This window comes from Hippocampus comes, unplaced genomic scaffold (assembly GCF_001891065.2).
Source record: "Hippocampus comes isolate QL1 unplaced genomic scaffold, H_comes_QL1_v1.1 scaffold72, whole genome shotgun sequence".
Classification (NCBI taxonomy): domain Eukaryota; kingdom Metazoa; phylum Chordata; class Actinopteri; order Syngnathiformes; family Syngnathidae; genus Hippocampus; species Hippocampus comes.
In genome coordinates, this window is record NW_017806030.1 from 18,208 (window position 1) to 33,818 (window position 15,611).

Below are 15,611 nucleotides of genomic sequence, written 5' to 3' on the forward strand. Positions count from 1 at the left end.
TGAATGAAGGTGTGTCACTTGACGACGTGAGCTCTTAATGGAATCAAACTTGTTATCCAGTGCAGTTTATTGAGATGTTCAAGATGGCTCACCTTCTTCAACCAGGACAGAGATTTTTATGCCCATGATATTCTCCCATAATGTCTCATAAAAAGTGAAATGGTGAAAAAAATGGTTTCATGCTAAATCTCCACGGTTCCGGACCACGTCGTTTTGGTCTTTTAGTCCATTATTTACAGCAATTATCTAAAAACCCGTATTTTAAAACAAAATTATTAACATTCGTTTTACAGGGTCTTTAATAAAAGTGTTCCGGAGAAACACTTCACGTGATTAGTGCAAACTAATTACGCCGTTTGTCTATTCATGGCCCGTCATCAGTTTGCGTTGAGTGTTTATGGAGCTGTCAAAATGCATTTTCACTTGCGAGTGTTCCAGTTATTCTTCATCTTTTTGTCACTTGATAAGTCAGAGAGCCAAGCCTGCAAATCCTCTCTGGTTTAGAGAGCGTTTACACTGCAACTACGCTTAAATTAAAGCGTCTTCCTGCCAGATGCCGGTCAAAAGCCCGGCCGGCGCGTGGCAGCTGCTATCGTCGTGCAGCCAGCACACATGTTCATCAGTCATTTGCTTCTCTGCTCCAGACCAATGGAGACGTGCAGTGTTTTTTATTTTTTTTAAACTGTCTGGCACGAAAATGTCAAAACCATCCAGAAAGCGTACCTGCTCTCTCATGCCAAGTCAAAGGATAGGAAGTAAATTTTAACAGGACGCTCTCATTCACGCTGCCATTCAAAGTGTGTTCTGCCCGGTAGGAATAAGTGACATCAATTGAACCAGCGTCTAATTAAAAAGGATTCATCGGCAATGCCAGGTTAGAAATAATTATGCACAGTGCAAGGTTTGAAATCGTCACATTCCGAGAGAATAAAAACATAATTACATTTCAAAATGTGTGTTCTCGGAGAACATGTATGGCTGGAATTTTCACAGCGGCTTAAGTGATGTCGGTGTTTTTTGAATCAAATTCAATTTGCTGCAGACTTCCCAAAAAGAAAAGAAAAAAATGATGCAATTTTGAGAAGTGATGCCATTTCTGAAGTAAATAAACACGTCCAAAATCACTTTTCATGAACTCTCACAATCCATCACAGTGAAGAACTCATGAAAAAAAATAACAAACTCTAATCGCAAAATCTCAAAAGTTATTGTTTCTCTCACAGCTGATGTTAAACCATCCGCTTGCTAATAGAAAGTGCCACAGGGAAATAAAACACCACACAATTCTCTGAAAAAAAGAAGAATTAGAGGACTCATGACACAAATCTTTCATTTTGGATTAGTTGACATTTCCTTTGGTTACACATTTCATGCTCTGTTAGACATCAGCTGCAGTTATTGTTCTATTCTTCTTTTCGTCGTAGCGCTGATGGCTTTTTTTTTTCCCCCTGTGCTTTATCAGCTACTCGCCAGAAGCTCTGCAGTCCTTGATGATTATCAAGATATTGAAAATGTTTGGAAGAATAGATGTTTCCCTGATCTCTGGCGTTAGTTGGACTCATAAATTTACATGACCTGCCTGTATTTGTACATTGCGTAATCATACCTGAAAGAAAAGAAAACACATTTGTTTTAATCTTTAATGGGATTCAAATTAAACAAGAAGCCATTTTAGAATTGCACAATCATCAAACTAAACACAGAAATGAAGACAGTAATTGACAACGTTCGGAAACAAATTAGATGGTGTGCGGATCCCAGAAATGCAGACTCGGACAAACTCTGAAACAAAAGTACCTGTTTATAGAATAATGAAGGACAGACAAAGTATGAACAGAAATTGTTGGTGGAAAAAAAGCCAAATATGAACAGAAAATTAAAATTCTGCTTCTGGTCTACAAATCGCTGGGTCCTGTATACATTAAAGATTAAATATAAACCGAGTAGGGCTCTGAGGTGTGTAGTTTTGGGCTAATTACTGGAGCCTTGAGTTGAACGCAAACATAGTGAATCTGCATTTCGCTGTTACGCTGCAAATGGAATAAGCTACCATCAGAAGTCAGCCCAGAGTGTAAATGTTTTTAAAACCAGGTTGACAATGACCTTTGACTACATTTTAAAATCAATTTTGCAGTATGGTCTTTTAGTAATTTTAGAAACCTACAGGGTTTTTTTTTCTTTCTTCTTTTGAATGTTTTAAGTCTTATCATGGCTTGTTCATGTGTTTAATGTGTCTTTGCTTGCGTGAAGCACATTGAGTGGCCTTTTGTATGAAATGCGCTATATAAAGCCGCCTTGCCTTGCCTAGTATCTAACATGCTACTGAGTTCATTTTCATTTCTAAGCCGCCAATACCCCGCCCCCAAGGGAAATCTCAGCGCACAGATTTAATGTGTTACATTCCTTCTCCTGCCAATATTACAAAATCCTTTGCACTTATTGCCCTAGTTTCCACTTGTTAGTCTGATTCCATGTTGCCATACAATGTTTCCAGTCAGTTTTCTTTTTGTCTCGATGCATTTTTCTAATATCCGTTATTACGGTATCGGCACGAGCCACGGCTCGCTGCGTTTTACTTATTGTTCTCTGGTTCATTTTGTCATATTGTCTCGCACTTTCCCTTCTTCTTGGACGCAAGTGTAAATGATCAGCAGGTCAGACATGCTTCAGGCGAGCTAATGGAAACCGGGCGAATTGTAAAGGCTTGAGGTGGCTTCTCCGTGATGAGTTACCATCGGTCTCGAGCTGAATCTTAACATTAAGGGAAAGTATGCTTTTTGTTTTATATGTGCTCATGGTAGTGAACTAGTTGCTTTACCCTGTAAGGAGCAGTGTGATGAAGTGCCATGACAAATGAGTATCATCCAAGGAGGCCTACTTTTTGTCAAACCTGTGTACGCCTTTCACAAAATGAAACATTTTTTTTACATAAATTACAGTCTAATAATAATTTTAAAAATTGCTACAAAATATAAACATAAAAAAAAGTGTCTTCCTGACATGTTCAGCCGAGCCTTAAATTCAGATGATTTGGCTGAATGTGATTACCTTCTATTCTAATTCAAAACATTAACTGCAGCTGCCCGCTAAGTTTGCCAAGAGTCACAAAATACCGCCAAGACAAGCAGTTGTTAAATTAGGCGAGGTCTCGCTGACCCAAGTGACTAAAATGCCGCAGCAACAAAAGGTCATGTTTATAGCACTATTTCAGCAACAACAAGAAACATTTGTTGGCTCTGTCGTAATAATCATGGACCCGTGAGCAAAAAGACTGGGTGCACTTTGACAGGAAATAGGACTTTAAGAGGTGTGTGTGTGTGTGTGTGTGTGTGTGTGTGTGTGTGTGTGTGTGTGTGTGTGTGTGTGTGTATCCATCTTACAAAACACTCAAAGAGCTGGCCACTCAATCGGCCAACACAAAAAATGGTAACCCCCATAGGCCTCATGAGTAGCTAGAAATAGCTTTTCAGTGATGAGACATTGTGATTTTCTTGGAAGAAATGACCATGTGAAAACACTTGAACACTGGCAGAGATTTATAAAGAGAGTATTGCCATTGATTATGGTCTGTGTACCGAATTCTTGCCAGAAATCATGAACCCCCTTGTGTTGATTTGCCTCAAGTACTTCTCACATTGCAAAAACATGCATGTTAGGTTCAGTGAAGACTCGAAATTATACATAGGTGTAAATATGACTGAATGTTGTTTGTCTATGTGCCCTGTGATTAGCTAACGGCCGGTGCATCAGCAGTCCCAGAAATAACAGCCACCATTGCTACTTATACTGGGTGGGGAAAGATGATAAGAATTCTACATCACAGTCAGAGGAGTAATACTTGCCGAGTCAGTTAATAGCATCATAGATCATTTTAAAAACCCGTGGGAAGATTTTAAAGAATGCAAAACAAAAACATGTGGTCACACCAAGGTTAAAATGCATACCAAATAAATTTCAATTAAATCGCAAATTAAAAAGTCCTTGACAGTCGAGCATTCTCATCGGACTGTAACGATACGAGAACTCATTCAAAGACGAAACTGCCGTATGATTAAAGTATGGTTTCGGTGGAGGATGATGATTATCTTGAGCTGAATGTTTTAAATGGTAAGGTCAGTTTAAATGAGTAATACTTCTTAGGAGCAAAAAGAAACGACCGCAGACTGTTTCTCACATTCAACTTTCTGCTTTGAGCTGTCGCCAGTCTCCTCAGATGTCTTTATTCAGTCGCTAGGGAGACATCCATCCACCTACTCACTGAATTTTTTACACCACTCTCCAATAAGACTCCGTAAGGGGTTATGGAGGAGGTTCAGTATATGGAGTATATTGAGTAAGTGTTTTCCCGGTGTCCTCGCGCGTGGTACTGCCTTTTAAAAATGTGTTGAATGTGAAGGTGCCACTGAATATATACAAAGGAGGTCCTCTCGGAGTTTCCACTGGTCATTTCTGTGAAATCATACATCTCTCTCTCTCTCTCTCTCTCTCTCTCTCTCTCTCATTTAATTATTACTATATGTTTCATATGTTAAATCCGGTGTCATATTATTCTATAAAATACAGGTTCTTGAATAAAATGCTTTGGGTGGAACAAAATAATGGCATTTCCATTCATTTCAATAAACAGCACTAAGTATATAGTACTTTACATTACCTAACCTGTACAATACGTAATTCAATCACATAGAAAGTTTGCAACTGTCTCTGAATCTAATAATGTGGTTTTCGAATTATTCCCTGAAACAAAACGTCACCGCTGTTATAGCCTAACAGAAGAGCATTTCTAGCTAGCTCATTGTACATTGTAAAGACATAGGCTCGGGGAAAAGGGCATTGGAGTGAGGAACCGACTCCAGGAGGAAATGAATTTTTTTTTTTCTCTCTGAACCATCTGATCAATGAGAGAGAGATCTGGTGGTCAGTGTTCCACTTTCCTAAAAGGCACCATGGGAGCCGCACCACACTTCATCTTTATCACTCGGCTGCTACTTCCACGGCTACTGGGACCTGAAGCGGGCTCATTACTACCACAAATTGAGATCTCCTTGCCGGGACTGACACCAAGATGAGTTGGTTGCTAGGGCGAAGTTGCGACAGTCACGTTATGACTTCCTTTCTCTTCCATTTGATATATTTTTTTAGTTATCGTTATCTGAATTCCAACAACTGATCAGATATAGTAAATCTCTCACAAAGTGCTTAATGTGAACATGCAAACTCTCATTTCCTGCTGCCCCGGGGAACCATCCCCATCAACTTAATAAGCCTCACACGCTAATGGACAGTTGCCAACAAAATAGTCAAGCACTTTTTCAAATTGCAATAGATTACACTGTCAAAAAGCGGTTCGATTGCTGTCCCTCAAAGCACCATCTACACCATCACCAGGGCTAATGAGTTGACACTTTTAATGAGCCACAGTAGATACATAAGATAAGATAAGAAAACCTTTACCGCATTTTCCGCACTATCAGGCCCTTTGAACTATAAGGCGCACCTTAAACGAGTGGCCTATTTTAAAACTGAGTTCATATATAAGGCGCACTGCATTATAAGGCGCATAGAATAGAAGCGACAATAGTGGCTGCGGTTGCATTTTCCATCCACTAGATGGAGCTACGCTAAAGGGAATACAATACAATACAGCTTTATTTATAACGCACTTTCACAACCGCTGCAGCTGTAACAAAGCACTTTACAGAACTTTTAAAACACTACATCCAAGAAATCTGAATATTGATCGATATATAAGGCGCATTGGATTATAAGGCGCACTGTCAGCTTTTGAGAAAACTGAACGCTTTAAGGTGTTCCTTATAGTGCGGAAAATACGGTATTTGTCTCACAATGGAGAAATTCACAACTGACAGCAGCAAAATTATGAAAGTGAGAAAGTAGAAGACAAAAAGTATATAAATAAATATACAATATAAAATATAAATATAAGCATATTAAAAATGGGTGAGTAGGGGTGAGTCCAGATCTTCAGGACCGTCTATTCAATAGCCTGACAGCAGTCGGCAGGAACGAGAGGCGGTACCTTTCCTTCTTGCAGCGCGGGTGTATCAGTCTCTGGCTGAAGGAGCTGCCCAGTGCTGTCAGGGTGGCCTGGAGGGAGTAGGAGGGTCTGTCCATCATAGCTTTTAACTTGGCTAGCATCCTCCTGTTGCCCACCTCCTCCAGAGTGTCCAGGGAGCAGGCTGTTAGATGGCATGTTCCAAGCTACAAAAATTACATTGTCAATGGTGTAAAATCAGAATATTTGTAGGTCCAACTCTGGTCACAAGCCATTATACTTGTAAATGTACACTGATTTTAAGTGTACCCGTGGTGGTCGATAGGATGTGTGACGCTGTGGGAAAAGAGCAGTTTATCCATCCATCCATATTCTATTTAGCTCATCCTGTTCAGTTTCAAAGCAATATGAACAATACCCTTGACTCGTCGCCAGTCAGTGGCTGGGCACATATCGAGACAGATAACCATTCACTCGCAAGTCCACAAATTGTGCGGGAAATGAATATATGCTCAGGTTAATGTACCACTACATCACCAGTGACTCTAAAATCACTTTATTTCTTCACATTGTATTGAATTATTCTTTTTTTTTTTTTTTGCATTTTTTCATAAAGGATAGAGTACAGTGCTATTTGTATTTATTAACAACAGGATAAAACATCGCCTTGGTTTATGGGGACATTTCAATGTGGAAAAATGATTTAGTGTGAATGGCAGCAGACCATTTGGCGACAAGTGTTTCAAGGAGAGATCCCTTTCATCATCCGAGCCCTTGTTGTGTGCTAATTGATATCCCGGACTTGCAACATCTGTACTGTAAACAATACCCTTGAAACATCACGCCAGCGAAAGTTCCTGTCGCCGAGCCTGACATGTTTGATCACCCATAAAAAGTGTTGTGATGAAGAGGTTTCGCTCTCCTGCCACTTGGGGCGTTCAAACCAACAGATGTACTTCCACGTTCTGACTCTGCTCTCCATATGTCTGGCTGACCTACTCGGACTGCCTCTACAGCAGGCTCCACTTTGGGTTCACAGCAGACAGGTAGCAGAACGGCTTACACGCTTGACTGCATCGCAGCAAAATAACTCCAGCTCAGTAACTTGTGATTCCTGGCCAAATTTGAATGTAACATTTCTTGAATATGACCAGAAATGTTCTGTTGAAATGCTGAGTTGAACGAAGATAGCACTCAGTGGAGCACAAACCTCCGTCAAGGCTGAAAAATCCTTAACGCGCCAGTCTGTCTGACTGCAAGGACACTTTGGCCCTGAAGGTGCAGCTCCATCTGCTGGTTGGTCACTGGCCCTTTCTGACCCCAATGCAAGTTGACAGTATGAGCAAATGTTTGGTGATTATAATGCCTCAAGGGAAGAATCAACATTCTTACATTTGTTGCACAACAAGCAGATAAATGGAGGGATAAATTGTTATATTCACCTCAAGAGGGTCTCTTGTTTTTTTTTTACAGCGCTGCTTGCAGTTTCATGGTTCGATTAACTAGCGGCGTGAGAACATGTGTCTTTGCATTACACACATATAAACACGGGAACATCGAGAACAGTGGTTCTTAACCTGGGTTCGATCGAACCCCAGGGGTTTGACGGAGCCTCTGCCATGGAGGGTAAGACACTGTGACTCAACATGTTAATTAGTGATGACACGCCCGCTTGGCCATCACAGGCTGCAGATGATCGCATGACATTGCTTGTCCAATCAGTGCTTTGGGAAATTTAGTTCACTTTGTAGTCAACGTGTGACGATCGTGACAGTACATCGTTCAATTTAAAAATAAGTATAATTATCCCTTGAAATTGAATTAACTTTTTCTGTTTTTAATACATGCGGGTTTTTTTATATCTTGAATTTGTAAAAAAAATATACATATTTAGTTTTCACTCATGAAGGGTTTGGTGAATGTGCATATTAACTGGTTGGGTTCGGTACCTCTATAAAGATTAAGAACCACTGTTCAAGCTATATATGGTCATTTGAAGTTTTGATACGTCCTGTTAAGTACGATCAGGTTTAATTGCGCTCACCCTTGTTTTCTCCCCTCACCATCCCGTTTTGTCCATGGTGACCGAAAACTGGGCTGGCATGTCTGCCCGCAGCAACACGTTGGAAATGTTGCCTAACAAATAAATAATGATCAAAAACAATGCCTCGGAGACTCATTATTGGTGTTATGTGATGAAGTCAGTGGGCATCACCTCACTTGGCTTGGCAATGTAAGGATTTGAGCTCTATTTTTGGTCATGCTAGCAAATCAAAGGGTAATGTTGTCAATCATGAATGTAAGCATACTGTCATGCACATTGTAATTGGGTTGACATGTATTGGCCGCTAAACAAAGGTGTATCCTCTTCCCTGTTGAGAGCAGGGCGTAGATTGTATTTGTCCGCTCCTTTGTGAACGACCTCATTAAAAGCCTGTCTAGCGGCGGTCTGCAGACCCGCAATCCCTTCTGTCACACTGCAGGGAACACACGCAGGCATCCTGTACATACAAATCCGAGGTAGAACGAGCAGACACGCACAACCGTGCACGAATCCTGAAAACGTGCATCTTTTCTGACTTGCCTTATAGAATGGAACACAATTCTCAAGCATCCCTTGAGGATCGTTGAGGCATAGTGGCTAGGAAGACAAACTTGTTCCAGAAGGGCATGATATCAAAATGGTCAAATGATTCATTCTATTTACAATATCGTTAAACGAGGTCCCTGCCAAAGTTCGAAACGAGAGGATAAAAAGGAAACGCATTCCATCTTCAACACAGGAAAACATGTCATTAGGTTACGATATGTACCAAATACAATGGAAACCAATAACGTTGACTCAACCAAAAAGCATAAATTGAATATGTCTTTATATGTTAATTTTGTGACCAATCGCTACATCAGAATGCGGTAGACAGTTTGGAGTTTATTCAAAGAAGAATGCACTAGGGCTGCACAATACAGTGTATCGAAAAAAAATATCAGCATTGTGATTATGCCACATAGCAAAATACGATCAATTCATATGGAAATGTTTTTGTCCAACCGGTCAGGTGCAACCAATAGGAGAACAGTATCTAATAGCATTACGAACACTAAAGAACATGATTGGATTTATTTTTCCAAATGACAAACATGATTTAGTTCATTCGATAATAAAGATATAATTTCTTTAAGAACATAAAATATCGCAATAATATTGCGATCGTGAAATTCAAATATCGTTATATCTTATCTACATGCAAAATACTGTTCACTACGTATATGATTTACAGACACATCCCGTACATACATCCCAAAACTTAGTGTATTGAACAAAAACATTCTGACGCCGCTCACTTTGACTTCATGGCCGCTAGTCATTGTTCCATTTTGTTTTGTCTCCAGCAGGTGGCAGTGGAGGGCTCTCCCTCATCATGTCATTGTCTGTCACCTGCTGTAGGAGACTGCCAAGCCGTCACCAGTTGTCGGATCATTCGCCTTGGTCACGTCTCACGCCCAAGTGCTTATTTTCTAGACCTTCGTGATTCTCGATCTCGTTCCTCGTCCTGTTTGTGTTCTGGTTTGTTTCTCTTGTTATCTCTGTTTTGTTTTGGTGTTGCTGTCCTCGGTGTGTTTTTGTTTTATTCATTAATTGGCTTTTCCTTTGATTCGTTGATTGGCTTTTCCTTGTCGTTTTGGACTAGTGATTTTGCGTGTTTTATTTTTCTTGCCGTCTGCAAGCTCTTTTTGTTAGTAGCGTTATTTAGCCCTGAGTTGTGCCCAGCGATTTATGTTGCACTTTGTCGGTCTCGCGACCTTATTTCGGAAATAACCATTTTTTTTTTTTATCCTTGTCTGCGTTTGTGGGATCGACTCCTGTTCCTGTATTTCGATGACAGATCGGCCGGCATTCCTGCCAAGCTTTTACTGTGAATTTAAGGACAGCATTTCCTTGAGATTTATGTTGTCGGTGGTATGTACATAAGCACCGAAAGACGACATGTGACAAATTGACCCCGCAAATTGTCCAATTTTACACCATTTTTATTTTATTTTTTTACATTTTTCTAGCATTTGGGAATTTCTATACTTATCTTTTTTCAGTTTCTCTTCTTGGAAACTTACTCTGTCATTCTCATCTGACAATCCAGCTGGAGGCTTTATGTCTCGGCTTTCCCTCCTCCTTGACTTGTACTCCGTCTTTGTTCCCTCATCCTCCCGTGAGCGCACTTACAAACATCTGTCTTTCAGCAGCAGTCAATGCTGCAGTTCTTCAGAGTAACGCCGTCAGAAAGCACGGGTTACCTTTGGGTCTTGGCGTTTGTAAATATTAGGTAGTGTCTCCCTCAACACAATTATCATATGCAATTAAACCTGCTCCCATGGTAATGGTGACTCTTGAACAGATGCTTAAATAATAAGATCATTCACTTCAATTTCATTTTGAACAGCAAACGTAGACTTTCGGATATTTGTTTAGTGCCTCATTGAAAGTATGCGATCACTATTTTCAAACAGCAAATTAAAACACCTTAAAAACAGGGCGAGGGAAAGTATGACATTCTTTTACATTCATGAGATGAAAATATAATGCAATGCGTAGTCGCATATTCTATACGGAAAAAGAAATAAGTGGAAACGGAGGCTTGAAATCAGTGGAACAAACAACGGACTTCAATTTCTATTCCCACGTAATAAGAAGATACAGTGCTACCTCGATTTTGTGTGGACTTTTTCCCCGCATTGAGATCAACTATATTCTGAATCATGTGTTTCAGAGTCCAAACTGCCACCATTCTGAAACATTTATGAACTGTAAACGTTCAGTAATATATGAACATTGGCTTGGCAGTGAAAGCAGAAGTAAACAAGTCTAATGGTCAGACGTGACAAACAGCAAAGCATTCTTTAAACCCTCTTGCAACGTGAATGACGAGGAACGGTAATACACTTGACTTATATTGTTATTTTACTTCAACCTGCAATTTCATCTAATTTAAAGCATTAAATATATGCTCAGGCGGCCCGCTGATCGAGTGGTTAGCACGTCGACCTCACAGCGCAGAGGTACCGGGTTCGATTCCAGCTCCGGTATGTCCTCCCCGTGCCTGCGTGGGTTTTCTCCGGGTACTCCAGTTTCCTCCCATCTTCCAAAAACATGCACGGCAGGCTGATTGGACACTCAAAATTGCCCCTCGTTGTGAGTGTGAGCATGGATGGTTGTTTGCGTCTGTGTGCCCTGCGGTTGGCTGGCAACCGGTTCAGGGTGTCCCCCGCCTACTGCCCGAAGATCACTCGGATGGGCTCCAGCACCCCCCGTGACCCTTGTGAGGATAAAGCAGATCGGAAAATGGATGGATGGATGTACATATATGCTCTACCTTTTAATTTTTGTTTTTGTTTTTGTTTTTTGTGACATTTTGACCAGTGGGTATCACATCGATTGACGTCTGGTGCAGGGTAGGAGGGTTAACAGATATTTTCTAGTGGCAAATTATCGGCAATCACACTTGGGCAAGAAGTTGATAGTATCAAACATACTGGCAAAAATAAAAAAATACTAATGACTTTTACCATGTATTAATAGGCTGATTTAGCCCATTCATTCAGGATTATCAAATTTGATACATCTACAGAAGTCGCATAAAGGAATACCCATTTTGAGGAAAATAGCTCATTTATTTATTCTTTCATTTATTTCAGTTGCATGCTTCTTTGCAAACCTCACGGGAAGCTTCTTGCGTTGCCTTAAAAGCATCGCCCTGCTGGGTATGCCCGGGAAAGATTTTCTTGCTTTTAGTGTTCAGATTAATCGACCAATACGGGTGAATTATACGAGCTGTTGGTTGCAGATAAGAAGTGCGGCAGGTGACTCAAATGGCTTGACAGCTTGCTGTTCTTCATGCGGTACATCGATTTTCTGTCTTCGGAGCACCTCTGAGTCAAAACATTGCATGGTTACTCTTCGGTGATCAATTCATAGTATTGCTTTGATTGCCGACACGAGGGGTCGATATGTTGAGATATAGTACTCCCTAAAGTTTCTATAGATGTACAAATTAAAGTGGACTGTGTGGTTTCCAGAATTTGATCACTTGTAATGCTTTTGTATTTACTTTTTGGGAGATTATATAATGCACTATTATAAGACAATATTTCCTTGATCTTCATTGGAGAACTTTGCGCTCATTTAATCCATTAATATACATGTTTTCAATATTATCTTAATCGGAAGTGAATGTCCTTGAGTGTGCTGAACTCCTGCTTCCATTCTGGTCTCTTCAATACGGATTGCTCAGGTTCTGATATGTGACGTCACGGTACTTGCCATCTGATTTGGGTTGATTAAAACCTGATTGATTCTTTTTCCATTGGTTCCTTTTTTTTTTTACCCTGAAAAAAAATGCTGTTTAATTTTGTCATGTGGCTGCACATCTGGATATAGATTTTGATTGGAAGTCTACCGAGAAACTGTGTCTGGATGCAGCTGATTTCATATTGCGAAACCATTCGACGAAATAAAATGGAGTAAATTCAACGCACCATTTCATTAACACAGGCCAGAGAACAAAAATTGAGCAATGAACCGAAAAAAACATCCTCTGTTTCTTATTTAGTTGGCACACCAGTTGCGACTGATTCAACAGCACCTCGGCTCGGTGCAGCCAGGCAGTGCTATCTATTTTCCCATGATTGCTTCAAGACACAATTAATCAACAATCAATTCCACACAATTGACCAAATTCTTAACGACCAATTAATTATTTCTCTGCCCATCCCCGATAGGAAGTATCTTTTTCCATTAACAAAGGTAACACCAGGACCAAGTTCAGAGAAATTAGACAGGTAAACGGTGGAATATAGAATGGAACAGGTCGGGTTGAAACGAGTTACGAGAAAAAGTGACAGAACTAAGAAAAAGAAAGTACGAAATTGGACAAATCCAATTGGAACAATCAGAACTTCGTCCCAAAAATGGGCTCAGTTCCCCTGCGTGCTGTACAACTATTATCCAGGTGTAGGGCTCTTTCTCGCCCAGGTTTGAGTGTTCCATCGGGGCCTGTCACTCCTGGCTGCACCTCCATCCATCCAGACACCAAGGGACTCCATTACACAACAATGGGCAAGGATTGAAAACCAATCAAGGGAGTAAGGTGACGAGAAGGAAGGCAATGTATGGCCAATGAGAAGAGCGCAGACAGGCAATCTTCCGTGATAAAGAGGCTCCCTTTCCCTGTTGCTCCTCTCAGACCCAGCATGTCCTCCAGTTTACCCTTCAAGCCCCACCGAGCTCCACCTAAATGCCTGGCCCGCTGACTGACCCAACACCTGCTACTTGTTCTCACCCCATTTCCCCACTCAGGCCTGAGAGTCAACCTTGGTCGTGACTATCCGGTCACATGATCATATTGAAACAGGCGCTAATTTCATTCAGGGGAAATGCATGCAAACTTGCGATACAATGTGATGCAGGATGGACGATTTGTTGCACAATGTGTTGTTGTGATAAAGATACATTGCTGGTCCAGTATGTCTCGTAGAGGAGTTTCCCTGGTCCACTCTTTATTGGCTTTGCAGTTTAACAGTCTGACGTCCTGGTTTAGAAGCACTTTTGCACCGAGAATTTCGGATCGTGCGACCCTGAGAGGCATCACGCTGTGTCTGAAATACCTTTTCATACAAATAGGGTTGCTTGGATTTTCTTGCAGGCCACGCGGGAATACAGATATTTGTAATGCTACATCGAAGCAACACTGGGAAGAAGAAGGGTAATCAATCTAAAGATTGCCTGCCCCTGCCTACTGAAATGGACGGGAGAAATGTATTTATTGATTCTCACACAAGGCTTGGCTGACTTTTCTTTTCTTACCCTCTGCGTCTAATTTTTGATGACACCGGAAACACTGTACACTTCTCCCAGTAATGAATTGATGTCCTTTTCTCTGAATAATACTAGACCGGAATTCCAGCCAGGGTTTTGGACACAATTAGCAACCACAAAATTATATGAATGTAATAATCTCTCAGCAGAAAGGCCTTTCCAATTTTCTGTGATAAACAAGTTCTGTAAAAGTTTCAAATGCAAGCAGACCATTGATTTCCCCGCAATTTTTCTCGTTATACCTATAAAATGTTATCAGCGCCAGCTATTATATGTGCTGCTATTTATGTCATTGTCATAGCACCCGAAATTAAACTGCCGAGCTGATTCGTAGGTTTCTTGTTCGAAAATGTTTTAAAACAGTGGCTGAGGAGGCGTTCAAATAAATGCTGTCTGACAAGAGCTTGTTCTTGTGGGTGGTATGAGAACAAATGCTGTGATCCAAACAGAGATTTTAGTATCTTAGTCACTCACTAAAATTGTGTGTTCTGAGTATGCGTCTGCAGCTCCGTAGAGCCTTGGGTTTTCTTTGGCTCGCAAAAGAAAAACATACACTCACAGGCGCACGCACAATGTTTCTGTCTGACGGCGTACGGCTTTTTGACGTTTTCCGTCGTACACGTTGGCAATTTTGTATGTTTGTGGGGGAGTGTGTTTTGTCGAGTGTCAGAAGTGAGATGTCGGTTTCAGCCTGAAGTGAAATTTGGGTTGCAGAGGTACTAACCTCAGACTTTTCTTTAAAATGCAATGGTGAGCTTAGCTGATGCTATGCAATTCTATTCAACTGTTTTCGATTCAAATCTACCCAAGAGTTGAGGGCATTACTCCTCCCAATGGTGTCAGACGTTTGACGGTTGGCTCCTCCTCGGGGCTTCTCATCGTATCGGTGTCAGAAGTGAGATAGTCAGCCTTTATTTGAAGCCAGTTGAAATAAAGGTTGATGGTCCTACTCCTCAGACAGCGATCGGATCGTGTCAGAAATGAGCATGGGACTCCTCTGACCTCCCTGACAAGTGGTGTCAGAAGTGGGATGGTTAGCCATGATTTGACATGGTTCAAATCCGGGTCGAGCATACTCCGCCTCAGACATCGGTCACAGAAATGCCAGAAGTGGTTTGACTGGTTTCAAATTCAGATTGAGGGTAGTGCTCCTCGGGCTTCTGTGAAAAATGCTGTCAGAAGTGGAATGGTCAGCTGATTTGAAGCCGGTGGAAATAAAGGTTGCGGCGACTACTTCTCAGATAATTGTTAGGTTGTGTCAGAAATGTGATGGTAAACTGTGAGGACTTACAAATCATGTCCTCGGATTATGTGATCAACTCTACGCAGTACGCCATGGATAATGGAAATTCAAAATAACTTGCCTTTGATTTTTCAAACCTATAAGCTCCTGCTAAAATTCAGGTTCCATGTCGTCCTCAGGCCTCCTCGACCGAACGGTCTATGGTAAAAATTCGGCGTAAATTGTACTTCTGACATCCTTGTCTCTATGCAGGTGCCGTATGTGAAGGTGGCTCCAGAAGACATTCTAAAGGTCCAGTTCCCTCGCTTCACCACTCTAGACATGAGGCCAACCAACATGGATGTCAGTCTGGCTATAGCGAGCCTTCTCACCTTCTTTAACAGCACCGCCTCCTGCCTCATCTGCGCACAGGCCGACTGTGAGTACAGAATCAACACACGCAGTCTACACACTCGGGGGGGGGGGGGGGGGTGCTTGACAACACC

The 15,611-nt window shown here is 41.3% G+C and overlaps 1 protein-coding gene across 1 annotated transcript in view; it reads left to right on the forward strand.

The window, feature by feature from the left end:
- Nucleotides 1–15,611, forward strand: part of grik4 (glutamate receptor, ionotropic, kainate 4) — a gene marked incomplete at its 5' end in the record, with an annotated part of 120,012 nt that overhangs the window by 17,810 nt on the left and 86,591 nt on the right. Inside the window, one exon of the mRNA XM_019892659.1 lies at nt 15,379–15,544. Coding sequence (XP_019748218.1) covers nt 15,379–15,544 — 166 coding nt within the window. The remainder of the gene's footprint in view (nt 1–15,378; nt 15,545–15,611) is intronic.